We start from the raw sequence: 27,480 nt of genomic DNA on the forward strand, positions 1-27,480 counted from the left end.
TTTTAAAAACAAAGAGTGTAAAACTCCAGTCATAAAGAAAGGATAAGTTAGTTCAGGTTTCTCCAAGAAGCATATGCCAAGACAGGACTGAATGAACAAGGATTTTATCATGAGAAAACTCTGAGAGTTTACAGGGAAGAAGCCAGAATACAGGGAGAACTGTCAGACAGGGGTGCAATGGGCCAAGCCAAGGAAAGAGGGGAGGAGGGTTGAGTGAAGCATCCTAAACCATCAGTTAGTCTAAGAAATATTTGGCAAGGCAAGTCCATAAGAGAGTTATAGATTCAGAGTTAGATATCAGAGGAGCTCTGTGCCTACAAAGATCAGGCTTGTTGAGTGTCTCCGCCATACTCATTGGCTGGGAGCAGCCCAATTAAGTATGGCCTCAGTTCCAAGGTAGTGAGCAGTAAGCAGCTTTAGTCCTTGTTCAGTTATAGTTCCTAAAGTTGGAAATATATGCATTCTTGTAGCTGCCAGAAGGGACTAGCCCAGTAGGATTTACCAAAGGTCTTGATGAAGGCCCAGGTAAAGACCTTATATCAGGTACTCATATAAGTAAAGCAAGACTCATTCTGGACCCTGCATATTGCCAGTATGCACCTTCTACATTTCGATCAACTGCTTGAAAATTCTCTCTGTGTACATAAACAGGTGCCTCTGTGTAAAGGTACAACTGGCAATTATTTAATCCTCTTTCCCAAGCTTATATAAATTAAACAGAGGCTGTAAAGTATGCATTTTAAATACTTAAAGACCCAGAGCCTTCGAAAAAGAAAATTATAACTTTAAAATTGTCCAACAAGATAATGCTAAATTCTTACCTAAACTTCACTGTGTCATTTAAATCCTTTCAACACTACTCCTGCTCAGCGTTTTATGTGGTTCCCCTCAATCTCTTCTTAATCAGCTGTCTTCCTGCAGAATACTAAATAAACAGCTAATAGTGGAACTATGTAATCTGCATATTTCTCAGACTGCTGTATTGCTGCAAATAGTGGTGCAATGTTTTCAACTTCAAGATAATTACCAAGTTTTTCAGTCTGAAAGTTGTAACAAAAATGATAATAGTAAGGAACAAATAGAATTTATGCTTTCTACCAAAAATTATTAAGTACTTACAATGTACAAAGATCTATTCTAAGCTCTGGGGACTCAACAGTAAGTCAGATAGAAATTATTTCCTACTCTTAATATTACATTTTGTTGGAGGAAAATAGTCAATGAACAAATACACAAACTAATAAAAATATCAAAACTACTGCATGTCATCACTTATATGTGAAATCTAAAAAATTAAACATAATGAATGGATATAACAAAACAGAAACAGACTCACAGATAGAGAAAACAAACTAAATTTACCAGTGGGGAAAAGGATGAGGGGAGAGGCAAGATAAGCTTTGAGGAGTGAAGGGGTGCAAACTACTGGGGGTAAGAGAGGCTGGAGGATGTATTGCACAACATGAGGAATATAGCCAATATTTTGTAATAACTATAAGTGAAAAGTAGCCTTTAAATTGTATGAAAGATAAAAATTAAAAAAAGATAAGACTTTTTTTAAAAAAGGTCAGGTTTGAGGTCAAGAGAAAATAATAATCAATCAGCCAGCATTCTTTAAACCCATCTCAAATACCACTTCCTCCCATAGAGGCTTTTTTAATTTACCCCATGTGAATGTGTGTTCTCTCTCATTTGAATCAATACAGTACTTTGTTTTCCTTTTGGTGTCCCTTATATTTTTCCCTGCTCTAGAATTATACCTGCCCTTGTCTTAGTCTCTTCCCTCTCCACTGTCTTCCTCCTCCATACCTAGAGACATACATGTTAGAAGATTAGTGAATGCTGGAACAGTAATTTCTCTCCACATCTCCATGACTTCTCGATAACTAGTTGTACTTACACACTGTTGAATCTCCAGTGCCTACAGATGGACCTGGCCTATAGTAACTAAACTTGTTTTAATGACTAAGTAAGTTAGTGAATGAATTTAGCTGAATTGAGTATCAGTCTAGGGAAATCAGGTTTGGATAATACTAGGGGAGTTTGAGTATAGGAATACCTTGTTTAAACAGTATGTCATTTGAGGAATTAAAAGAAAATATCTTCCTTGTGGGATGACTCACCTAATTTTAAACTTAGGAAACTTCTCAGCATCTAATGTACTACATTCCCCCACACCTCCCCCTGACCATTGCAGGAGGAAGATGTGAGCCAAAATGTCATGGATTTAAGTGGATCCAAAACCTGAAGCTGGTTTCACATAACACAACAAATATAATGTGTTTTGCAACCAGTATGAAAAACAAACGAAAAAGTGTCAGGCATAGACTTGTCTGAAAAGATAAACATAGAATATTATATTCAAAACAAAGAAAAAATGGCTTAAGCATTCCAGTGGAAAGAGATGTATCTGTTCCAAATTCCATGTTACCAAAGAGTACATCTGGCAGATGAATTTAGTCACTGTTCTGTGTTACTAATAAGGAAACACTTAGAAAGGGCTTATCAGGATAAATCAACATTTACTTACAGAGCTCCTACTGAATATGCAACTCCCTCCTGGGTGTTGAGAAAGGTAAAATTTAAAGTACACAGGATGGCCCAAGATAGGAAATATGAAATCTAATGGAAATAAGAATTAACACTCATTTATAGCACTGGGAACTATATCTAGTCACTTATGATGGAGCATGATGGAGGATTATATGAGAAAAATAATGTGTATTTGTATGTGGGACTAGACCTTTTTGCTGTACTGTAGAAAACTGACAGAACACTAAAAAAAATTGAATAGTTATTTTAAACAAACAAACAAAAAAGAACACTCATGAAACAATAAGCACACAATCCCAGAAATCTACAATGTTAGGCACTATGGGACACAGTATTTGATCTATGTGAACTCAGCAGCAAATTGTGCAGGTACCAGAGAGCCTTCTTGAGGAGAGTGAGTTTGATCAGGGTTCTTAAAGACTGCACAGGACTTGTATGGACCAAATGGAAGTGGAAGAGTCCCCAACCCCCAATTCCAGAGACCTGTGCCAGGAAGGAGCATGGTCATAGGCAGAGAAATGAGAAGGAGTGTGGCATGTATGATGGGCTGGAAAGGTTCCAGACATTCTGGCAGACAAGGTATGTGCAGAAAAATGGTGAGGTGGGCAAAGCAAGGCAGAGTGTGAATGCCAGGGGGACTTGACCATAGTGCTTAAGGAGTGGCAAAACATAATGGTGATTTAGGATGGTTAATTTCCCAAAGCCATTTGAGGTCCCAGCTTCAGAAGAATGGCCTATGAGAAAGAGAAAAAGAAAGAAACTTAATGCTGCCAGCAGAAGAAGATCTCCACGAAAAGAGTGGAGTTGAGCCTAAGTTCATTTCATGGGGCAGGGTTGAACAAAGAAGATGAGGTTGTCACTGAGGAAAGGAAAGGGGGTCCTCTATTCTGACCCTTCAGTCTTCTTGACTGAACAGCTTTTCTCCACGTGTTCCAGGGCCTCCTCTTGGCCAAACTGAGGGGTGAACTTCAAGGTGATGTGCCATCATATCTTGTTATTGAAGGAAACGTCCAAGAAAGAGAAGCTTAAATCTTTTTCCCTGTCTCCCTCCTTCTATCCATGGGGTAAGACAAAACCAGCAAGGCACCAGCCCAGGCAAGACAGTAAAGGTGTATTGCTGTGGTTAGAGCAGGCCTTGGAGATAGATGGAATGAAGCCCAGCGATCTAAAATCACAGTAAACAAGGCCTCTGGCTACAATTTTGGGTCCCAGGACTCCCTTAGAAAGAGTTATGAGAATTACAAGATGTAATGTGATCTAGAAAATCTCCCCAAACCCTCACATGTTCTGCAATAATCAGCTCTTCTGTCAAACACCAGTGCTTCTCATGTCTTACTACAAGGGTCACAGTAAATTCTCTCATTTCCCCACCCCTAAAATATTAGTCTGGTCCCCAGGGAAGCTAGATAACAATCTGTTGAAAGCATTTCTTTGGTTTGTGACCTCCAAACTATAAGCTACCTACGGAAGCTGAAACATGCAAAACCGAAGTCTACAGATGTTTAAAGCTAATTCTTATTTAGATAGTTGTTTTGGCTTATACTTCAGAGACCCTAAAAAAAAAAAAAAAAAAGGCTTTTCTCAGTAGTTCCCTTAACCCTGAAAAGTGGACCATATTCCGGTAGACACTTCAGCAGCCACTTATCACACTGGGGTCCTATGGTGACTCTAGGCAGCCTTATTGGATAGGATCTAATATGACCCATATTAGCTCATCTTGGGGGGCTCACATCCAACCCTCAGGAAACCCTTACATAAGCTTTGTCTCAACAAACTCTGGGAGTGCAGAACAAAACCAACAGAGAGGCAACTGTCCTTCATAGCTAGCCAGTCCAAATCTCGACCTCTAGCTTTCCTGGTTAAGAGGCAAGTAGAGAGAGTTCCCTAAAGCCTCCACCCTCTCTCCAAGGAGTCAGACTGAGACCCTTTTCCTATGCTTGTGGCAAGAAGAAGGTCTTCTGATCCCACCTCTTTGATGGAACAAACCAACAGTTCTTGGCATATACACACTACAGTATATGGGATGGATGAATAACAAGGACCTATTGTTTAGTACATGGAAATCTACTCAATACTCTGTGGTGGCCTATATGGGAAAAGAATCTGAAAAAGAATGGAGGATAGAGACAAAGAGAGAGAGATAAGTAAAAAACTGAATCACTTTAACATACACCTGAAACTAACACAACAATGTAAGTCAACTACACTCCAATAAAATTTAAAATAAAGAGAGAGATGGAGTTCCTGTTGTGGCTCAGTGGTTAACAAACCTGACTGGCATCCATGAAGATGCAAGTTCAATCCCCTGGCCTCGCTCAGTGGGTTAAGGATCTGGCGTTGCCATGAGTTGTGGTGTAGGTCGCAGATGCAACTCAAATCCCATGTTACTGTGGCCCTGGCAGAGGCTGGCAGCTACAGCTCCAATTGGACCCCTAGCCTGGGAACCTCCATGTGCCACGGGTGTGGCTCTAAAAAAAAACAGAAAAAGAAAAAAAAAGAAAGGGAAGGAGACCCACTTCAATGTTCTCTCTCAAGCTCCACTTCTCTGCTGCTCCTGTACCTTCAGGTGTATCAGGTGAAACTTCCAATTTAAAAAGTGGCTCTCAGCAGCCAAGTTAAATCAGCTTTTAGACATGGGGCACATAGGTTAAGGTCAAAGGTATATATGTTGTCTTTGGCTTATACTTTCTATCTTTGAAAAGGTTTACTAGTATTTATTCAGTGATTTAAGAGATTCACAGACTGTTAGAAGGACTAGTAATTATCTAGTTCAATTTTCTCATTTTACAGTGGGGAGATTTGAAGTCTTCAAAGAATTATCACAAAATACACAACCAAAGGGAAAAAAATCACAGAGCATTTACTAAATTTCTATTAGAGAAGAATATGAATATGTTTAGGTGTTCTAGGAATAAGGACAAGCTTCTATTTACTATCGCATAACTCACTGTGCTAGATACTGCTTAATGATACTGGCCATGTTGACCCTCCCCCCATGGGCTCCCTCCTGTATCCTAATGACTGGAACCCTGAAAACTACATTTCTAAGACTTCCTTGACATTATGACTTGGATCCAATTTAAGTTTTTTGGTAGAGATAGACATCTGAGCTTGAAAGGCAAAGGGAAGCAGAAGCTAAATTTCTATGATCACATTGATTGGCAAACATGTTCCAACAGATGTGTTTCCATCACCCCAACTCCATACCTCACCCTTTGGAGGCATGTGTAGTGGCATCAGAAGTCACCTGCCCTTTGGGTGGTTGCTCTGGTGGTATGACCTTACAAGGCCTATGGCAGCCCCCTGATTTCTGGTCCCTAGGCCTTCCATCTATTTCAAGCACCTAATACCCTGTACTATATAACTTTCTTTGTAAAATAGAATGGTTTTGGCTTCCTGTACTAAATCATGAGTAATGTACACATAAGCCATAAGATAAAATCTTAAAGATGGAAGGAACTTCTTTGAGGCATCAAATCTATGATCACTCAAGTCCCTAAATATCTACTTCCTAAATATCTCTTATGTCTAGTCTCTATTCTCCTTCCCCCTGACACTGGCCTAGACTAATGAAATAACCCCCTGGATTTTCATACCCTCAATTTTAGTCACTGTCTGCTATGGCTTTCTAATCTATTCTGACCTTGTCACTTCCTTGTTCAAAGTGACAAGATCCCATCCCCTCCTTGAGTGTGGCACTTCAATACACTTCATAATCCAGGCTCCACATGTTTAATTCATCAATTTCTATCACCCGAGGGTTCAACAACTCTGAACTAACTGTAGCTCACTCTATAATGTTTTCTTACTTTTTGCACATATTTTTCTTTCTGGCTGTTGTGTACTGCTTGTCCATCATCTATCTAGCAAGCATCTATTCTTCCTTCAAGTCTCGGTTCTCATCTCACTTGCTCTTGAAGCCTCTCTTACTTTTCTCCCAGGTGTACCTAAATATTTCTGCCTCAGTGCCAGCACTACACTGAATCACATTTCCATTGTGACTTTGCTCATATCTCTTTTATTAGACTGCATGTTTCTAGATGGAAACACTTTGTCTTCTCCTCTTTGAACCCCCCCAATAAACTACTAAAATGCATGACATACAGTGGGCACTCAAGGATATGGAAAAAAGGAAGGGAGGGAAGAACAGGAAAATGAAGGTACATAGAAGTAGGAAAGGTGGGTATAGAAGTGAGATGGAGCCAGAGACAAGATTCAGTGACTTCACAGTTCTGTCCTTTTGAGTTCACTATGTGTGCAACTCATCATCTCCAAGAGTTAGTTCACCTCCTCAAATCAGGCCCTCCTAAATTTCCAGAAAATTGAGCTTTCTTTTTCACTGTTGGCCCAACAAAACCTTTCATTATAGCTCAGGTGCATAGCCTTTGTTTCTATATTCTATACTTCCAAAGTAAAAAGAAAGAAAAGAAACATTGTCCCTCTAATCTCCCAGAGTCTTCACTTTGCAGATTTTGTGACCCTATCAGTTACCATTTTATTTTTTGGAATCAGCACCAGAGACCTCATTCTTGCCCTTATCCAATTCCTTTCTTCCTCTGCTCCCCACTTCCCCTCCCCTGTTCACCTATCCCTATCACACTTACCCCTCCTCTTCCAGGTTTTACCAGGGCGCTGCATCGTGAAAAATACAAGAAAAAAAGGAATTTTTACTTTAAGAAAAATAACTCCTCCCCCTTCTCCAATTTTTACATCAAAAGATATGGTTTAAAGCCATTCTCTTCTAAGTTTAGAGAACTGCAAGTTCTCTTGGGAAAGAAGAATAAACAAAGTTCCTTAGAGCCAAATATTCAAAGTAAGTAGTGGTAGTTTGGCACAGTGGGTTTTATATAGAAGGCTTGGGTTCTCCTTCTGACTCCTTTACTTGTTAGCTCTGAGATCTTGAAGAAGTAATTTCCAATCTTCTCAGAGTGACAACTGCTTCATTTGCAATTGAAAGGATTGGATTGATGATTTCCAAGGTCCTTCCTGCTCTTGGGTTTACTGACTCTGCTATTTCTGGCATCTTAAAACATCAGAAGAAACTGGATTTAATATTTTACTCTAGCAAAAGTGGTTTTTAAAAAAAGCATATAAATTCTTAATGTGCATCCATGTCTTATTGTGTTAAGGTAAGCATCCTAACATGTAAACCTAGACTAGTTATTGCTTCTGAAAAGTTTTAAGCATTCAGGGACGTTTTTGACATTCCTTTCCAGATTCACCTACAGATGACCATGGTAAAGAAAGTGGCCATCATTGGAGCTGGCGTCAGTGGCTTAGCCTCCATTCGGTGTTGTCTGGAAGAGGGGCTGGAGCCCATCTGCTTTGAAAGGAGCAATGATGTTGGAGGCCTGTGGCAATTCTCCGTGAGTATATCAATAGAAGGTAGATGGGTTACATTGCAAAGCAAATGTGACCAGTTCGAATTGAGACTTGGGAGGTAGGTCACAATGCTTGGGACCTAGAAAGTAAAATCTTATCTCTTCCATCTCATGGAAGTCCAATCACTCAAAACTATTTCACACCATCAAAACTTATATTGAAAAAGATTTCTTCAGATCATTAAACTTTGTCGCTTGGATGGCAGAAACCAAACTCTAGTCTATAAAGAGTGCTAATGTCAATAATTAGCATAAAAACTATACACTTCCTCTCTATTTCACTGAAACATTATATTCCTATCACTCTTAAGTCCCAAAATGGGAGGTTAAAAAAAAGAGAAAAACCTAGAATGGGGTCAGAAGTCCTGAGTTACAGTCTCAACACTGGATTTTTAGACATATAGATCTCAGGAAAGTCACTTTTTTTTTCAATCTGAACTTCGAATGCTTCATTAGTCAAATGGAGAGTGTTGGAAATTAAGTTACTTCTAATTTGCCTCTCAATTCCAACAGGATATGATTTTATAATTATTTCATGTCTGTTGGGCAGACTTTATAAGTTATTACAAATAGTGATTGTATGTTTTGTATACATGGTTATTAAATACTGGCAGACCACATCCAGAGAGAAAAATGATTACATCTGACATTCAGACAAATTGTTAGGTAAATAATATAATCAAGATAAATTCATTATAAACACAGTTTTTAATTTCAAAATCCAGGTTTAGGAAACTTCAAGCCTCTCTGTTCTGAACTTCCCAGTCATTATGATTGAACGCAGATGATACTTATTTGGCTTCAAGACATTATATCCACATCATTCATCATGTAACATAGTCTATCCTGGTCTGCTTATTACCCAAATGCAACAGGGTGTTCCAATATAGTCTATCAGTGCCAGCTTAGAACGCATTCATATTTATCTCAAGAGCTTTTGCTAAGACAAAAACTGGAGGTCCTATAACTATGAAAATATTACATGAGATACAAGATCACTCATTTGTATTTTCCATCAGGAAATAATCAAGAGTTATATTTTTATGAATTAAATTTTTTTCAATTTACATTTGCTCAGGAAGATATGTTTAGCCTGAATCATGAAATGGTTATTTATTACTTATTTATTATTTATTATTTATTACTTATTTATTATTATTATTATTTATTATCATTTTTATTTTATTATTTTATTATTATTATTATTATTATTATTTATTACTTATTAGCAATTGTTGCTTGAGAATCTATTTTGACAGACTTTTGTACTAGGTGGTTGAATGACAAATCTGTGACATAATCACTCTATGCAAATGGTTTCTACTTCATTTGGTGTAACAAGTTTTAATATAGGTCCACAATCCTTTGATAGAGAATGGGCAAAAATGAAATTCCCGTTGTGGCGCAGTGGAAAAGAATCTGACTAGTCTACATGAGGACGCAGGTTTGATCCCTGGCCTCGCTCAGTAGATTAAGGATATGCCATTGCTGTGAGCTGTAGTGTAGGCCAGCAGCTACAGATCCAATTTGATCCCTATCCTGGGAACCTCCATATGCAGTGGGTACAGCCCTTTAAAGAAAGAAAGAAAGAAAGAAAGAAAGAAAGACAGGAAAGAGAGAGAGAGAGAGAGAGCGAGAGAGGAGAGAGAGAGAAAGAAAGAAAGAAAGAAAGAAAGAAAGAAAGAAAGAAAGAAAGAAAGAAAAGAAAGAAAGAAAAAAGGAAAGAAAGAAGAGAAAATGGGCAAAAACTCATTTAATAGCAAAACCTGTCCTAAAGTCATACAGCCAGAAACACGACTGAATTGACATGAGTCTGTTTATAGTCTTTAGTTGTTCCAGTCTACGTTTTGCCATTTGATTATAGGCTGTTACACCAGACCTTGCTAGTAGTGCTATGGAGAAAAATCCAAAAATCTACAAATTCCAAAATATGTCTAGCCCTAAAAGTTCAAAAAAGAGATTATAGAACTTTTCAGAAGAATAGCACTTGGAGACTATCAACTTAATAAATAAGTGCCTCAAGATTTAGATGAGGCTGGACTTCTAAAATATCAAGTCAAGGAAACTTCCTACCAGAGCAGTGCTTAGCTGAGACTTGAAGGATGTTCTCAGACAAGAAAAGTAGAGAATCTTTATGTGACACAACTCCAGAGAATGGTGTTACCAACAGGGCAGTGTGCCAACACCATATGGGAAAGCTTTCTAAGTAGGGGTGATTAACAATCCATGAAAGGCACAGAGAAGGCAATGACCATGGTATATATAGGGATTGGTAAGTTAACCAGAGCAGCCAAATCAGAAAATTTATTTAAGGAAACATTAGATGATAGATCAATAAGATGCAAAGTCAGACTCAGGGTTATCCACAGGAGGAGATGTCTTTTTTCCATAATGTCATTGTATATAAATAGAATTATACCCAAATGCCCTGTGAGGATATAAATGCATACAAACATTCTAAACTTTAGCCTCCTCCATACACATCAACCCTTCCTTCTTTTATAAGAAAATTTACTTCATATTCTGTACAATCAAAGAGGGATTTTCAAAAAATGTGTTACATAAGTTTTCATCTTGCAAATCCTGTTAGGCAGAAGGTATTCCAGGAGAGAGAAACCTGATAATTCTGAACTTTTCACTGTGTGATTTTTCTGCAAGATGTATACCAAACGGGGCTTAAATACTAGGAGGCTGAATGTGAGCGTGTCTTAAGTTTCATATACTCCAAAATAGGACTTCATGATCTCAAAAGATTTTATTGCTGGTGTAATAAGAGGTTGCTCAACAAGCCACATACAGTGGGTCAGTATCATTTTGATTGCAAAGGGGAAAATAATAGAACCAGAACTGACTTTTTGTTTCATTCATTCGTTCATTTATTCATTCACCAATTATACATTTGAGTTCATTATGTATATGTTAGGTTTAGCTGCAGTTAAGAGGTACAGGAGACAGCCAGTATTCTAAGAGCAGAGAGGAAACAAGTATTATAATAATCAGCATACGGGTGAATAGGATAGAAATGATTAGGTCAGTAAAGACAGACCTTGATGGAAGTAGAGATGACTTCCGATTGATGGAGGAGAAGACAAGAAAAAGTATGAGAAAAGAGGCAACTTTTGAGCTGAACCTTGAGGATACATCTAGACAAGCAGAACTGGGACTCATAAACAGAAATGCAATGTGAAAGAAAATCAAGGCAGACTCATAAAATACACACACAGCAGTCTTGAATTAGCCTCTGACCTTGCCCTCAAGTTGCTTATGTCCTAGTGGGGAAGATGCGAGATGGACATTGTTATAACCCAAGACAGATGGTGATAACAGCCCCCAGAGCTACTTGGATCTCTGGGTATTCGACAGGTTTTCTCAGCCAGCAGCAGAGTCTGAGCTTAATTTCCTCCTTACTGGCTCAAACCACACCACATATTAAAGTAATGAAAATATGAGCCCTCTGGAGCAATTGCCTGTTGTTATATAATATGCTTGTTTTGCTTTGTTTGGAGAACAGCCTTTTAGGAAAAATTCCAAGGAGCTGTAGGACACATGCTCTTCCCTTCTCATGTTATGATTGGCTAGAGTCCAGGGGTAAAAGAGCAGGGATTCATTAACAATGGAAATAATGCATGATCTTATTACCTCTGTTTCCCAGAGCAGAATCTTACTTTTTTTTTAACCAGTCCCCGGCCCCCACAGCTCAGCCCCCACCTTCAATGGGCAGCTAAGAAACCTCCTCTCCACTCTCCTTCTCACAACAATTTGCAAAAGTTACCAGCTAAAGGTGAATGCACAGACTTAAATCTGAGAACTTGCCAAGCATGAGCCTTCTTTTTTCTGATCCTAGCAGAAATTTCCAAGTGAGGTTTTAAAAAGTTAAAATCTCTGAGCATAGCTATTATGAGAAATATGGCAACCATGAGTAGAGGAACTATTACTGTCACTTGGGAAATGCCGAGTTCTCAGACAATCTCCAGAGACCCAGTCCTCTCAAGTGGGGTTTTTGGGCTGAAGAGAGATAGAGATCTTGAACCCAGGATCAATATAACATTCCATCCTTTTCCTTCATTTCATGAGAATTCCTTCAGGATTTAGGGAAACAGAGACTGCCAGCTTTCAGATGTACTTTCAAGGCAGCATACCCTGTGAATTTTATCCCATTCTTGAAACAGAGAGGAAATGTTTATTTTGAACTTAGCCTTCAACTGCTCCTCTAAGAAGCCACTTTTCAAATACACAGTGGTTTTAAAATAAGATGCCAAGATTTAACACAAGTTCTAAGGCTTCTGGTTGCCAGTGTTTCTTTGGTGAGGAGTGAATACTACTAACTGGTGAGTTAAGGAACTCCTCGAGCACAGAATTCATTTACAATCCAGAAGTGGTTCTCAGAGGTGGTCCTTGGACCAGGAGGATCGGCAGCACATGGAACCTGTGGGAAATGCAAATTCTTAGGTCCCACACACACTGAACCAGAAATTCTGAGGTGGGGCCCAGGTCTAAGGAGCTCTTCAGGTGATTCTGATTACTCCAGGAAACAGCTTCATTAGAGGGTTCTGTAGCTGGTGAAGAGTTCACTGAATTCCACTTAGCCAATCAAATAGGATAAAAGCCACAGTCTCCTTTGGACCATTTAGTTATGTTTTTTAACATGAGCATGAAATCAGAACCAGTGCTGTGATTAAGAAAAAAGAAAAGAAAAAGAAAACTCTATGAAACTGTAAACATAGAGCTAAATTGGGGCTAATTTAGCAGAAGAGAACCGAAGTGGAGGGTGCACCAGCTCTGTGCCAACTGCTATTCTGAAGGCTTTCCTTCCCATGTTTTATAGAGAGCTATCAATTTTTTTTTCATTTTTTTTTACATGTTAAAAAGGTTTCAGTAACTGAGGGTTGAATATTCACTGAGGGGAATGCCATTCTTGGTTTCCTTTTTAAGCTTCATTATTCTTCTAGGACCATGCAGAAGAAGGCAGAGCCAGCATTTACCAGTCTGTATTTACCAACTCTTCCAAAGAGATGATGTGCTTTCCAGACTTCCCATACCCTGATGACTATCCCAACTATATGCACCAAAGCAAGCTCCAGGAATACATAAAGACATTTGCTCAAAAGAAGAATCTTTTAAGATATATACAGTTTGAGGTAAGGGCCTTATAACTTGTGCTGTTGATATCATGTTTATGGATTAGAGGAGAAGCAAATATCAAGCACTCTATCCCAGAAATCAAAGCCAAATATTCAGGTACCTCGCCAATCAAATGTTGGTTCAGATGATAAATTATTCATGCACTGTTTTTGTTTCCTCTTAAAATACGTTCTCCACTAGTCTCTAAGAGCTTTTAAAATACTATAGAAAATCCTGGGGACAGCTTCACCAGCATAGTGCTCCTTGCACCCTCAAATGCTTGTGATCTAGAAACAATCCCAGATTCTCTAGTTCATATTTCAACTTCTGTAGGTTCAATGCCAAGGAGTTGTGGTTCTAAAACATGTGGTATTTGTTAGAAATTCTGTTATTATTAAGAGAATAACAACTAAAATTAATGATTCATATAACCAAATGTCCTCATCCTTCACCCACTTAGTTCCTTAAGATTAGGAGTCTTAGGAGTTATGGCATAGAGACATTATCTCCATAAATATCAGTAATACTTTATGTTTGTTTAAAACTAAGCCTCAATCAATTACTGTTAAATATAGAACACATATGTGCAGTGAGAAAAAATATCAGCAAAATTATGCTTTGGGGTTATATTTAACATAATCGTTTTTATTACTTTAGTGTTTATTATATTTACTATAGTATAATTTTACCCATATTTAAATAATAGTCACATTATGACTCATATTTTCAGGGGAGAGTGCCTGTACATTGCAAAGAAGAGACCAAGGATGGATTTGAGGCACAGTGGAAATGAAACCAACTAGTAATCATGAGGTTGCACGTTTGATTCCTGGCCTTGCTCAGTGGGTTAAGGATCTAGCATTGCCATGACCTGTGGTGTAGGTCACAGACACCACTTGGATCCTTCGTTGCTGTGGCTGTGGCTGTGGCTGGCAGCTATTGCTCCAATTTGATCCCTAGCCTGGGAACTTCCAAGTTTGGCCCTAAAAAAAAAAGTAGGGAGAGAGAGACCAAGGATGGAACCCTAAGACAATCCCATATTTATAGAATATTTCCCATATCATCCCATATAATCCCATTTTATGGAGTATCCTATGTTAATGGAGAAGGTGAGGTCAGAAAGGGAAAAGCCATGAATGTCAGTGAAGAGTGGCCATATGCAAAAGACATAGCAACTTTCATAAGAACACTCAGTGTAATTTATCCCAATCTACCAACTAGATGTCAAAAAAGTAAAAATAATCCAGTGAGCAATTTTCATTGTGAGATTTGAAGATTTACTGCGACTCTTATTTGAATATCTTCCCATATATTTCTCAGTAAGCGGGAGAGTGCATGAGAATTATTTTCTTTACAGAAACCCTGCAAGAAAGCAAACAAACAAAGAACCCATAGAATTGTAATAGCAGGAATTTTTTCTGGTTTTCTTTAAGACCCTGGTTTCTAGTATAAAGAAATGTCACAACTTCTTAGTGACTGGCCAATGGGAAGTTATTTCAGAAAAGGATGGAAAGCAGGAATCCACTATTTTTGATGCTGTAATGATTTGTTCAGGACACCATGTATACCCCAACCTACCAACAGATTCTTTTCCTGGTAAGTTTGGAAAATATGTAATAATCTGGGGACTTATACACAAATATCAAGGATTGAAACAGAACTTTCCACAGATTTTACATAATGATTACCCTTAAGATTCCAAATATTTCAAAACAGCATTTTTAAGTCTAATGTTATGTGGAAAGTAGTGATCATGGGCCTTAATCTAAAAAGAACTGCAAGTCAGAGATCAGAGGAAGATATGTGTCCATAGAGAGGAATCCTGGCTATTAAAATTTCACCTATATCTCCATTTTGCAAATTAACTTTAGAAATTAAAGTGTGTGTATGTGTGCAGTGGCACATTCCTTTACTATGCAAAAGTAGCAAACATCAAATAAATACATTACACAAGCAACTTCTTTACTCCCTCCTTTCTTCCTTCTTCCTTCTTCCCTCCCTACTTAGCTTTCTTCCTCCTAGAGTTCATACTTCAAAGCATGCTATTCATAAGCCAAGAGAATTAAAGAGTAGAGATTCAGGGAGAATAGCAGATTGAAACCATTAACGCTAAGAAGCAGTATATTGAAGGGTTCTGAGTGTAGAACTCCTGGGCTTGACTCCTCATTCTACCAGATCCTTATCATGTAACCTTAGACAAGTCTCTTAACTTCTTCATCTCAATTTCCTTGTCCTCTAAAATAGAGACAACACTAGTAATACCATTCACTTATGTTATCAAGATTAAACACTTTAGCTGACCCACAATAAGTATGCAATAAATACTAGCTATTATTATTACCAAATTTAAGTTTGAATACCTTAAGTTTTTTTAAAGGCTCTAAAAGTAATTATTTGGGGATTTACTGTCAAAAATCACTAAAAGAATAAATGCATTGCAATTAGGGAAATTATTTTAATTCAGACCGATAAGAGATTTAAAAATAAAAAATAGCTAAAAAGGTGAATCTTCATCATGTATTATGAAAATCAATTCAAACTACTCTCCATGTTCCATTTAGGCCTGGACAGGTTTCAAGGCCACTACTTCCACAGCCGGGACTACAAGGGTCCAGAAGTGTTCAAGGGGAAGAGGGTTCTTGTGATTGGCCTGGGGAACTCAGGATGCGACATTGCTGTTGAGCTCAGTCGTCTGGCCACACAGGTACAAGATTCAAAAGGTTTGGTGCTCAATATATAAAATCTTAAATGGATGTAAAACAAACAAACAAAACCCTAAGGTTTATTTAAAGTCAAATTCCCCTAGATTACTGCAAAAGTGGTAAAATAGATGAGAAACCTCAGGGCTGAAGTAGCTGTCATGGTTTGGGATGCCTAGCTAGAGATAACCTGGAGAGGCTATTTAGGGAGGACAGGAAAAGGGGACAAGGCACAGAGAACAGAATCAAATCATTGGCATTGCTTTAGCCTAATTTCAGCTAGGGATTTAGCTGCATTTCCTCCGCTCAACCCAGCAACTACCACCACCCACCACCCCTGAGGCTCACTGGATTGGCTGGTCTTTACTAAAAGACCCACCATCATAGTATTAGAGTCTATAGAGATAAAACTTGTTACAGTTGAATACAGAGTCTACAGAGATTAAACTTTTCATAGTTGAATATAGAGCCCTCTTGTTCCAAGATGTCAGGTTTTCAGTCTTTCAACACCTATGCATTCATGCTCTGGGGTTGAGAAGAGAGAGTAGATATGCCTCTACCTAGTTTTAATCATGGACTATTCATTCTGACCAAAAGGCTCCTATCTGGATATTGATGGAAACGTATGTGGGTTTCCAAAGAATTGTGTTGTATTTGCATAATTCTTACAGAAAGATGTTGAAATCTCTGTTGCCATCCCCACCAGGTCATTATCAGCACCAGAAGCGGTTCCTGGGTCATGAGTCGGGTTTGGGACGATGGCTATCCTTGGGACATGGTGTATGTTACCCACTTTGCATCCTTTCTCCGGAATGCCCTTCCATCATTTGTCTCTGACTGGCTATATGTCAAGAAGATGAACACATGGTTTAAGCATGAGAATTATGGCCTGATGCCTTTAAATGGGTACTACAAAATAATATGTATTTTATTATTGTAAACAGTGGGGCTCTGGTTTAAGTTGAATTCTTTCTCTCCATGTCTTGCTTTAGTTGTCTCACTGAGGCCAGTGGGATTAAACTAAGGAAGCACAGGTGGCACAGGATTCTCAGAGACCATGAATGTGATGAAAAATCTTATTAAGTTTAGTCTAGTGGGAAAAGGAATATGAAAGAATGTAAAATGAGTATGTAGCAGGCAGTTAGATCACACTAACATTCAGGATTCATTTATGGTTGTATAAGCTGTAGCATAGAATTTTGAGGGCTCAGCCACCTCATAAATTTTTTTTTTTGAGGAATATCTTGTCCACACTCATGGAGGAAGAAGGGTAGAAATCTAAAATGCTGTGGTATTCAGTAAAATTAAAAATTAAGAATTACTTTATGAACTATGAAACTTTATAAATATTGGTCTTTATTGGTCTCTTCTAATAGATTTCCAAGGAGCAATTAACAAAGTAATATAATTAATATGTCTCAGCAGGTAGAAAGTCTTAAAATGAAGGTGCACATCTCCTTGTAAGGTTGACATTTCTGCAGGAAAATCAAGAAGCATGGAACATGTAAGGCAGTGGAGAGTCACAGAATTGATGTAGTCTGTGAAATAAGATTTGTTTACTTACTTCTCCATAGAGACAAAGTCCAGCACCTACTAATTAGAAAGGAATCCTAGGTAGAAGAATCAGTATATCAATAGAAAAAAGAATACTTAAGTGGGTTAAGAAAATGATTCCCGAGAGATTTCATCATTGGTTCATGCTAGCAAGAATGTTTCATTTTGTTTGGAGAAATGGGTTTTTAAGTAAGAGAAATTATAAATCAGCGAAGTAAATGACAGGTTTAGTAGCCAAACCCTCACTCCATAGCCTTTATACTACCTTGTCTGGCAGACTGTGATATCCCTAAAGAAAAAAAAATGTTAATTAAAAAAAAATGATTTAGAGGGAGTTCCCATTGTGGCTCAGTGGTTAACAAACCCGTCTAGCATCCATGAGGATGTGTGTCCAATCTCTGGCCTCGCTCAGTGGGTTAAGGATCTGGCATTGCCGTGAGCTGTGGTGTAGGTCAGACACAGCTCGGATCCTGTGTTGCTGTGGCTGTGGCATAGGCCAGCAGCTACAGCTCTGATTCACCTCCTAGCCCGGATACCTCCGTATGCCGTGGGTGCAGCCCAGAAAAGACAAAAGACAAAAAAAAATGATTTAAATAATTTTTAACGTATTTTAAATTATTTTAATATAATAGAAGTATCAAAGCTTGAACTCATTAAGTTTTGGCATTTTTTTTGTCTTGTAAGTATAACTGCAAACTGGCTTTGTCCTTCAGACAATTAAAACATAGTTTTGGAAATCCATTCATTCTTAGAACTAAGCTCCCTTCCAGGAAGTGTTCCAATTACCATAAGGTGTTGGTGGCACCTTCTCACCCCTCTGGAAAACAGGTTTGGCTGTGACCTACTTATTACCACCTTATAAGGTAAAAGAAGAGGTTGCAAAATTATAGAGATAGAGAATAGTGTAAAAAATAGAAACAAATTCTAAGATTTATAAAGTTTCTTAGTGTTTGAGGTAGTTAGAAGAAATTCCAGAATCCCTGAAGGAAATTTGAGTCAAAATGAAGAATGTGATTTGAAAAAAAAATCCAGAAATTTGACAACTGAAGTGCAGTAGCAAAGTTGTTGTACTTCATGACCACAGTTGAGGAAAGGAAACGTGGCAATGAAATATCCCACCACAGTGGATCTGATTTCCTCATTTAAAATGAGAGCTTAGTTATAATAATAGTTCACCCAGAATACTGATGCTTGCGTGTGCCAGGCACTGTTTTAAGTGCTTTTCAGATAATTGTCCATTTGACTCACACAACAATCTTATGAGGATTCTATATTATTCTGCATTTTCCATATAAGGAAACAAATACAGAAAATGAGCAGCTAGTATGAGACGGAACTAGGTTATGAACTTGGCCATCTGGCTCCAGAGTTAGCACTTTTAACCACTTTATTATGGCTAGGGATTTGTTTTAGTCTCATCTATTTGGTGAGAATAGTGTAAGTATCCACAAGAGAATCTTCAGGTTTCAAGGGCTCAAAAGAAGCAGCTCAGACAGATATATTTAAGGATTATTACTAGCAATAGGAAAGTACTTGACCAAAAGAGGAGAGTACCATTGTCCTCATGCTAATGTTTAACTGCTCAAATTTGGTTTGAATGCTGGGGACAGTTGTAGATATTTCTTGGAAACGAGGTACTTTTACAGCAAGGGCTTTTCCCCTCATTTCTGCACAGCACCCTGAGGAAAGAGCCTGTGTTCAATGATGAGCTCCCATCCCGCATCCTATGTGGCACCGTGTCCATCAAGCCCAGCGTGAAGGAGTTCACAGAGACCTCAGCTGTGTTTGAGGATGGGACAATGTTTGAGGCCATTGACTTTGTCATCTTTGCAACAGGCTATGGCTATGCCTACCCCTTCCTTGATGACTCCATCATCAAAAGCAGAAACAATGAGGTCATCTTGTTTAAAGGCATCTTCCCCCCACTGATGGAGAAGCCAACCTTGGCTGTGATTGGTCTAGTCCAGTCCCTTGGGGCTGCCATCCCCACAGCTGACCTGCAGGCCCGCTGGGTGGTTAAAGTGTTTACAAGTAAGTGGGTTATTATGTCTTTCATTCATTTAGTCAACAAATATTTACTGAGCACCTACTATATCCCAAGCACAGTTTTTAGGGACATAAGGGGAATTATCCTTAATTTCACAGAGCTTAAAATAGGGTACAGGTAATGCTACAACAAGGAAAGTTTTAGAGTATTCTGGTGATAGGAGTTGGCCAGCGAGTTATTCCATAAAGATGGAACAGCATGACAAAAGGTATAAATGTGAGGAATAACATGCAGTGTGTAAGGTACCAGAAGCATTTTGGCCTAAGAAAATATAAAACAGAGACAAGGAGTAACAAGGGATAGAGGAAGTAACCCAAGCATGGAGAGCCTTATAAGCCATGATAAAGAGCTTAGACTTCTTATAGGGGAATTGGTAGGACTTTGCAAGGCTATAAAAAGCAAGAGAAGGACAGCAGTGGGTCGAGGCAATGTCAAGGTACACTGCAGAGGTTGAAAGGGCCCTAGTGGATGTCAAAGCATTTTTGAAACATTAGTGGTGTCAACAGCTTCAGGCTACTCCTACTCAACTGATAGTCTTCTTCCCTTTCTTCCCTCTAGACCCCATGGGCTTCATGGGCTACAAGTATGATTGTGTGGGGAAATCAAAAATATGAGGATTATGCATAGAAAGGCAATGTCTCAAATTCTTATTTAGTTTATTCCAGTCATATTGACCACTACCGTTATTGAAAGTGTCCTTTTATTCAAGGGTTGGGTTCAAAATTCTTGGACAATATAGGTGTACCTTACCCAACATACTGTCCATAAAAACTTAGACTGAAGGTAATGAAAAAAAGTTATAATCATGTGTGTGTGTGTTTTAAATGTTATGGACAAATAAGTTTTTATTTCGAATGTACCACAAAGGATTGCTATTTTTCAAAACCATCATGAAATCTTTTGCAAGGGTGCTTCTCTGTAAAATGATTCTATTCTCTTTTTCTCTTGAAAGGCACAACACTCCAAGTACCTGATGTTTTACAGGAAGATCAGATATAATTCATAAACCCTAGAAATTTACATGAAACAAATGGCATCATTTATTCATACAGCAAATACTTTTGAGCATGTACTGTCTTGGAAATTACCAAAATTTTGGTCCCTTACTTTCTAGTGGATTTTCCAACATCAGCCTACAGCTAAGGAGGCTATTTGAAGGGGCAAAAGAAAAATTTTTAGTTTTTGAAAATGACTATGCTTCGGTGGAATCCTCTTCTGGTTACTGACTGTGGTTCATTTGCCTTTGTGACAATGGCAGGAGAAGTTATAACATTCTCATGAATACTTCCCATTCATTATTAGCATCTTACCTCTACCTGGTGATACCCTGTGGATTGATCCTGCATCCTCACAGACACTGTGTCAGGTTCTTAACCCACTGAGCCACAATGAGAACTCCTCTCTTCATTTCCTTTTTAGACTCCTGCTCTCTGCCAACCACAGATGAAATGATGGATGACATTGATGAGAAAATGGGGAAGAAACTCAAGTGGTAAGAGATGGTACTTGCTAATGAACAAATCCTAAAATTTGCCTTTATATGTAGGAAAACATTGTTTCTATAATCCTGACACTAGACAAAGTGCACCACTATAACCAAGCAGTATTAGATAGGCAAAAAATAGTCATTACATTGCTCCTGCATAACCGCAGCACAGCTTCTCAAACAGGGGTGATTTTTACCCCAAGGGGATATTTGGCAAAATCTGGAGACATTTTTGATCATTGCAAGTGAAATACTGGCATCTAATGCGTAGAAAACAGGGATGCTACTAAATATCCTACAATGCAGAAAAGAGTCCATCTAAACAATGAATTATCCAGTTCAAAATGCCAATAGTGCTGAGATTGCGAAATGACTTTCTCCAACAGCTCCTTTCCTATCAGCCCCATGTCTGTCAGAAAACTAGCTAGCTGGGAACTGAGCAATGCCAGTACTGTAACAAGAAAACAAAATGAAGAATTAAATTGAATCCATCTTCCCTAGTATTTTATACTAAAAAAAATATTCACTTCTGATTAATCCAAACATGAGTTTTCAAGTAACCGTGAGATTTGTAGAAAGTTAAGAAGCTCAACATCAGATACTTAAACGTACTCTTTTTAATTGTTAATTATGCCTATAAAAGTCAATCTTTTTTAAATATAAAAATCTGTTGAAAAAATAATTAGATAATGGATCACTTTTAGATAAGGAAGTGACTATGTAGGAAGTTTCTTTCCACTTTCAAGCCCCACTAACATCCTTCATTGAATGCCCCAAGAAAGTCGCTGGCTAAGGGCCTAAAAAAGAGAAGACATGGGTTTTCTCAGATTCAACTAAACCTCCCCTGCACCTCTTCCCATTCACAGGACAGCTCTTATACTATAGTGTATAGTATAAGAGTGGGCACTCTTATACTATACACTAACAATTCAGGCAGCTCACTCTGCTTATCCCATATGTTAGAGGCAATAGGAATAAAGAAGAGGAAAGAGAAAGGTCAATGTCAATCTCACTGCTTAAATAACCAGTTTCTAAAAGCAAATGAGGTCACACACCAACTAAACCTATGAAACAATTTATATTAGTAAATTGTAGCAATATTAAAACCATACATAAACCCAATTTTAAACACATATAAAATCTAACATTAGGAGAGATCCTAAGCAATGTCATATAAAGAATAACCACTTATTAAAAAGTAAACAAAATTAACCAGCCACCTTGAGACTCTAGAGTCAGGCCACATGGCTAGAGACAAAAGCCAAAAATAATACCAAACTTTGATAGAGATTAGGAAGGAGAGGGGAAAATAAAAACAAAACAGCCCATTTACAACCAAGGAACAAATGATAAATTCAATGTTGTGGAAAAAGTGAGGAGTGGCAGTATTACAGGAGGGGCTGACTAAAATATTACTTTTCTGAGAGTAAAAAATAAGAAATTGGTGCTTCTGTTCATAATTGTGGGGAGTTCTCTGATGGCCTAGTGTGTTGAGGCTCTTATGTACTCAACCGCTGTGGCTCTGGTTGCTGCTGTGTGGCACAGTTTCAATCCCTGGCCCAGGAATTCCCACATAATGCCTATGTGGCAAAAAAGAAAAAAATAAAAAAAATAAATGAGAGAGAAGTTTGGAGTGGAAATGCTATAAAATTGGGTTGTGATGATCATTGTACAACTATAAATGTATATTGAGTAATTTTTAAAAAAGATTAAAAGAGAGAGAATCGAAATAAACATTGCAACTCTCATTAAAAAAAAAAAAAAACTGTGGCATTCATTCTAATATATTTTTTTCTTTCCTCAGGTTTGGCCAGAGCCAGACTTTGCAGACAGATTACATCACATACATGGATGAGCTGGGCTCCTTCATAGGGACAAAGCCTAACATACCATGGCTCTTCCTGACAGATCCCCAGTTGGCTCTGGAGGTATACTTTGGTCCTTGTAGCCCATATCAATTTCGACTGATGGGACCAGGGAAGTGGAATGGGGCCAGAAATGCCATCCTGACCCAATGGGATAGAACAATAAAGCCAACTAGGACAAGAGTAGTCACTGAAGCTAAGAGACCACAACCCTTTTACAATTTGCTAAAAATACTATTATTCCCAGTGCTTCTTTTGGCTGTTCTGCTTACATTTTATTGATGAGAAAGTTCTTTGAGTCTCAGAGGTCAGCTTAGAATTTCAATTGAAGATATGTACATACATATACACATATCAAATTTCATAGCTGCCCTTTCTCTTCCTGCAGATGTAAAAGTTAATCCTAGCCCATTTGTCTCAAAATCTAAATAAAATGGAAAATACTCAGCATATCTCTTTATGATGGGAATTTATACTCTAAATGGAATTTCATGTACTGCATTGGCAAGTTTGGGGATAATCGAGATAAGGAAAGAGATGCAAGGGTAAATGGGAGTGAGCACAAATTTGCTGGCTGAACTAAGTTTAATAATAAAACTAAGTTTTAACTTTTTAAAGTGTGTTTTGTCATGGGGAGAATTTACATCACAATGTTGAATCTAACTCATGACACAGTATATCTCTCCATTTATTTAGATTTCCTTTAATTTCTCTCAGCAGAAATCCTAAATGCACCAAAGGCCTAAATGTAAGACCAGATACTATAAACTCCTAGAGGAAAACATAGGCAGAACACTCTTCAACATAAATCACAGCAACATTTTGTTTGATCCACCTCCTAGAATAATGACTATAGAAACAAAAATAAACCAATGGGACCTAATTAAACTCAAAAGCTTTTGTACAGCGAAAGAAACCATTTAAAAAATGAAAAGACAATCCACAGAATGGGAGAAAATCTTTACAAATGGTGCAACAGTCAAGGGCCTAACCCCCAAAATATATATACCATTTCACATCTTTTAATTTCAGCAAAAAAAAAAAAAAAGAGTCTGAAAATTCCAAGTACCAGACAGAATGAAGATCAAGGAGAATTAACCATTGTTAGAGGGAGTATAAATTGGTACAAACACTTTGGAGCACAATTTATCAACATCTAGCAAAGTTGAAAATATGAATATGTTATAATCTAGCCATACCACAGTGAGGCATGTGTCCTAGAAAAACTCTTGCACAGGTGCACAATAAATACAAGAATGTATTGTTTGTAATAGAAAATAATTGAAATAATCTGAATACTCATCAATGGAGAACTAAATAAACCATGGTATATTTATATCAAGGAATTCTCCACATGAGGAAAATAAATGAAATAAAGTTGCTTAGATTTAGAAAAACATGGATCTCATAAGGGTAACATCAAACCAAAAAAAAGCAGTTTCACAAAAATATATATGGCATAAATGAAATTATGTAATTTTTATTCATGCATATGCAATAAAATTATAAATGTACAAAAATATAAATAATAAATTCAACAGACTGGTTTCCTTAGGCAGACATGGAAAAGGATAAAATCAGAGAGGATACAAAGAGGGCTTCAACTGGCTGGTGAGTACGTGAGTATGAGTTGTTATACCTTCGTAATTTTGTAATACATTTATAAATGTTAAAAATAAAATTACATCTTTATCTTTAAAAATAAAACTACATCTTGTAGTGTAGCAGGGATTAAAGGAGAAGCTGTCTCAAAAAGTTAGAGTATACACAGATTTCAGCAATGAAGAACAGCTATGCCAACAAAGACATTATCTCACACAAAGGTCATCAGCAATAGAGTGTTGGCAAGATGAGGAGACAGAACAGAAGAAAATAAATATATTTTTTCTGGACTGATATAGAAACCTAGGAAACTATTAAAAATAGCTGAAAATAATGAAAGTCTTTCAGCTATGACAAGCTAACTTGTATTGGTTCAATGTTTCCACTGATAACAACTAGAAAAACGTATAAAACATTAACTTTTTTAGTGAGGCAAATAAAGTGTTTATTAAGAGAGAAGATAGGTATTGAGAAAACACAGGCAGGCTCTGGTAGCAGGTAGAGGGAGTAGGGGAGAGAGAGACAGAGATAGATGGCGAGGAAGAGCAAAACATTTTAAAAAAAAGTTTTTTTTGAAGTATCAGAGAGCTACCAAGGCAGCAAGAACCAAGATCTTAGAAGAAGGAAAAAACCACTGAGGGTGTGCCAATCAGCATCACTATTTGCTTGAGGCAGGTACCATTTAGAAAACAGAAGCTGAGAGGCTGAATTTTTGGAAATCCCAAAGAGTGAGAGAGGCCAAAATTCAACTTATAGGATAAAGGGAGGTGGACAAGTACTTCAGGCCATTTATTGGGATTCCTAAAGTCTTACAGTCAGCCAAATTCATTCTAACTGCCTTCCAGAGTAACCTAGAGAAATAATCTATTCATCTGGTAGTAAAACTGATGAAAAATGAATACAAAGAGAATATTTTAAGACCAGTCACAAGAGTAAAAAAGGATATATTGCCTACAAAGGAACAACAATAAGACCAACCACTGACTTCTCAATTGAAATGATGGAAGTCAAAAGAAATAAAATAATCTCTTCTAAGTGCTGGGGAAAATACACCACCAATCTAGGATTCTGTACCTTTTCAAAATATTTTTCAAAAAAGAAGATAAGAGGAGTTCCTGTGTGGCTCAGTGGTTAACGAATCTGACTAGGAACCATGACGTTGCAGGTTCGATCCCTGGCCTTGCTCAGTGGGTTAAGGATCTGGTGTTGCCACGAGCTGTGGTGTAGGTCACAGATGTGGCTGGGATCCCACGTTGCTGTGGCTCTGGTGTAGGCCAGCAGCTGTAGCTCCAATTGGACCCCTAGCCTGGGAATCTTCATATGCCAAGGGTGCAGCCATAGAAAAGACAAAAAAAAAAGAAGATAACATAATTCATACTCAAAAAAATTTTAAAAAAAAGACTGCGATAGCAACAAACCCACACTGAAGGAAAAATATAGAGTATTTTGGGCAAATGAAAATGATTCTAGGTGGAAGCATGGAAATACTAAGGAATGAAAACGTAAATGTGTGCAAATTTTTGATTGTATGAAGTTTTTGGTTGTATGAAGCAACAACCAAAACATCTTGTGAGGTGTTAAACATGTGAAGAATTAAATATGCATGACAATAGTATTACAAAAAGTGTGAGGATAACAAATGAATTTAGAGTGTTGTGTAGACATTTTACGTCTTGGAAATGGTAAAAATACAAATAAATTTAAGAAGCTAAGAATGCATATTGTAATCCCTAGGGAAACTCCTAAAAGAAGAGTAAAATATAACTTAACAAACAAGCTAATTGTGGGGGAAGTATAAACATATTTTATTAATCAAAAATAAGCACACATTCTGTTGTACAGCAGAAATTATTATAACTATACTTCAATTAAAAAAAGAAAAACAGAAGCACAAAAGGAGACAAAACAGATGAGACAAAATAGAATATAAATAAGAGAATAAATGTAAATAGATCAAATACTCCAATTAAAGATACAAATTGTCAGACTATATTTTTCAAAAGGAATAGCTATATTTTTCAAAAAAAATAACACTTTTTTTGCAAAAAGGCTAAGCTTGAGGAATGGAAAAAAAGTAATGTGGGAAGTAAGATTAAAAAGAATACTGGGATATGCATAAACTATGAGAATGAACATACTATTCTATAGACTTGTGAATTTTATTCTGTTAATTATAATTCATTCTAGAGGAAAATGCTGCTGCTCCCAGTCTCTGCTGCAAGGTGATGAGCAGAAAATGAGGCAGAATAAGCCTGGCTGTTACCTAGATCTCATTTAATTACCTTGATTAATGTCCCACAACATACTCCTCTCCCTACACCTGCCTCATCTAAGTTTAGGGCATAGAGGTAATTTGATGTAGTGATTAAGATGTAATTTAATGTAATTTAGGTATACTTTGATGTAGTGCCCTGTGGAGTTAGATGGCCCAGGGATTCAAAGCGCTCCTTGAGTGATTCTCAGCATTTTACTTAATTTTTTGGTGTATCAGCTTTCTCATAAAAATGCAGCTAACAAAAAAAGTGTGGTTAAAATTTATTCTCTCATGGGATTGTTGGGACAATCAATCAAGTTAATCTCTGTAAAACTTAGACAATGCTTGGTAAATAAGCAGCACTATATAAGTGACAGGTATAATAGAGCCTCTCAAGCCTCCACTAGTAAGGATACTTCCCATATCTGCTCCAGCCTTTTCCCATGTGTTCTGGGCTATGGATTCTGGTTTGTCAACATAATCTCATCAAAATTACATTTTCCAGAAATGTCATCAAAATCTGGTCCACAAATAGAAAAAGCCTTCTTAGTTACAGCATCAAAAGTACAAGCAAGAAAAGAAAAAGAAAAATAGATAAATTGTACTTCATCAAAATTAAAATGTATGTACTTCAAAGGTAAACATTAATAAAGTTAAAAGACAACCCATAGAATGGGAGAAAATATTTGCAAACCATGTATGTGATAAGGGATTTATATCTAAAATACGTAAAAAATTCTTACAACTCAAAAATAAAAAGATGAAAGGGGATAAAGAATCTGAATTGATACTTCTCAAAGAAGATATACAAATGGCAAAGTACATTAAGACAATTGATATCATTAGGAAAGCGCAAATCAAAACAATGAGATACCACTTCACATCTACTACGATAGTTAAAACCAAAAAAACAGGTAA

General features: G+C 37.4%; 1 protein-coding gene across 1 annotated transcript; it reads left to right on the forward strand.

The window, feature by feature from the left end:
* The first annotated feature begins 7,752 nt into the window (after positions 1-7,752).
* LOC125111894 (putative dimethylaniline monooxygenase [N-oxide-forming] 6) lies at positions 7,753-23,273 on the forward strand. The gene is made up of 8 exons (XM_047754041.1): positions 7,753-7,919; positions 12,884-13,072; positions 14,489-14,651; positions 15,617-15,759; positions 16,461-16,660; positions 18,984-19,339; positions 20,775-20,847; positions 22,646-23,273. Exons 1-8 carry the CDS (start codon positions 7,782-7,784, stop codon positions 22,986-22,988), a joined length of 1,605 nt encoding a protein of 534 aa, XP_047609997.1. The 5' UTR covers positions 7,753-7,781; the 3' UTR covers positions 22,989-23,273.
* Positions 23,274-27,480: the final 4,207 nt, after the last annotated feature.

Source organism: Phacochoerus africanus, chromosome 11, assembly GCF_016906955.1.
Source record: "Phacochoerus africanus isolate WHEZ1 chromosome 11, ROS_Pafr_v1, whole genome shotgun sequence".
NCBI lineage: Eukaryota > Metazoa > Chordata > Mammalia > Artiodactyla > Suidae > Phacochoerus > Phacochoerus africanus.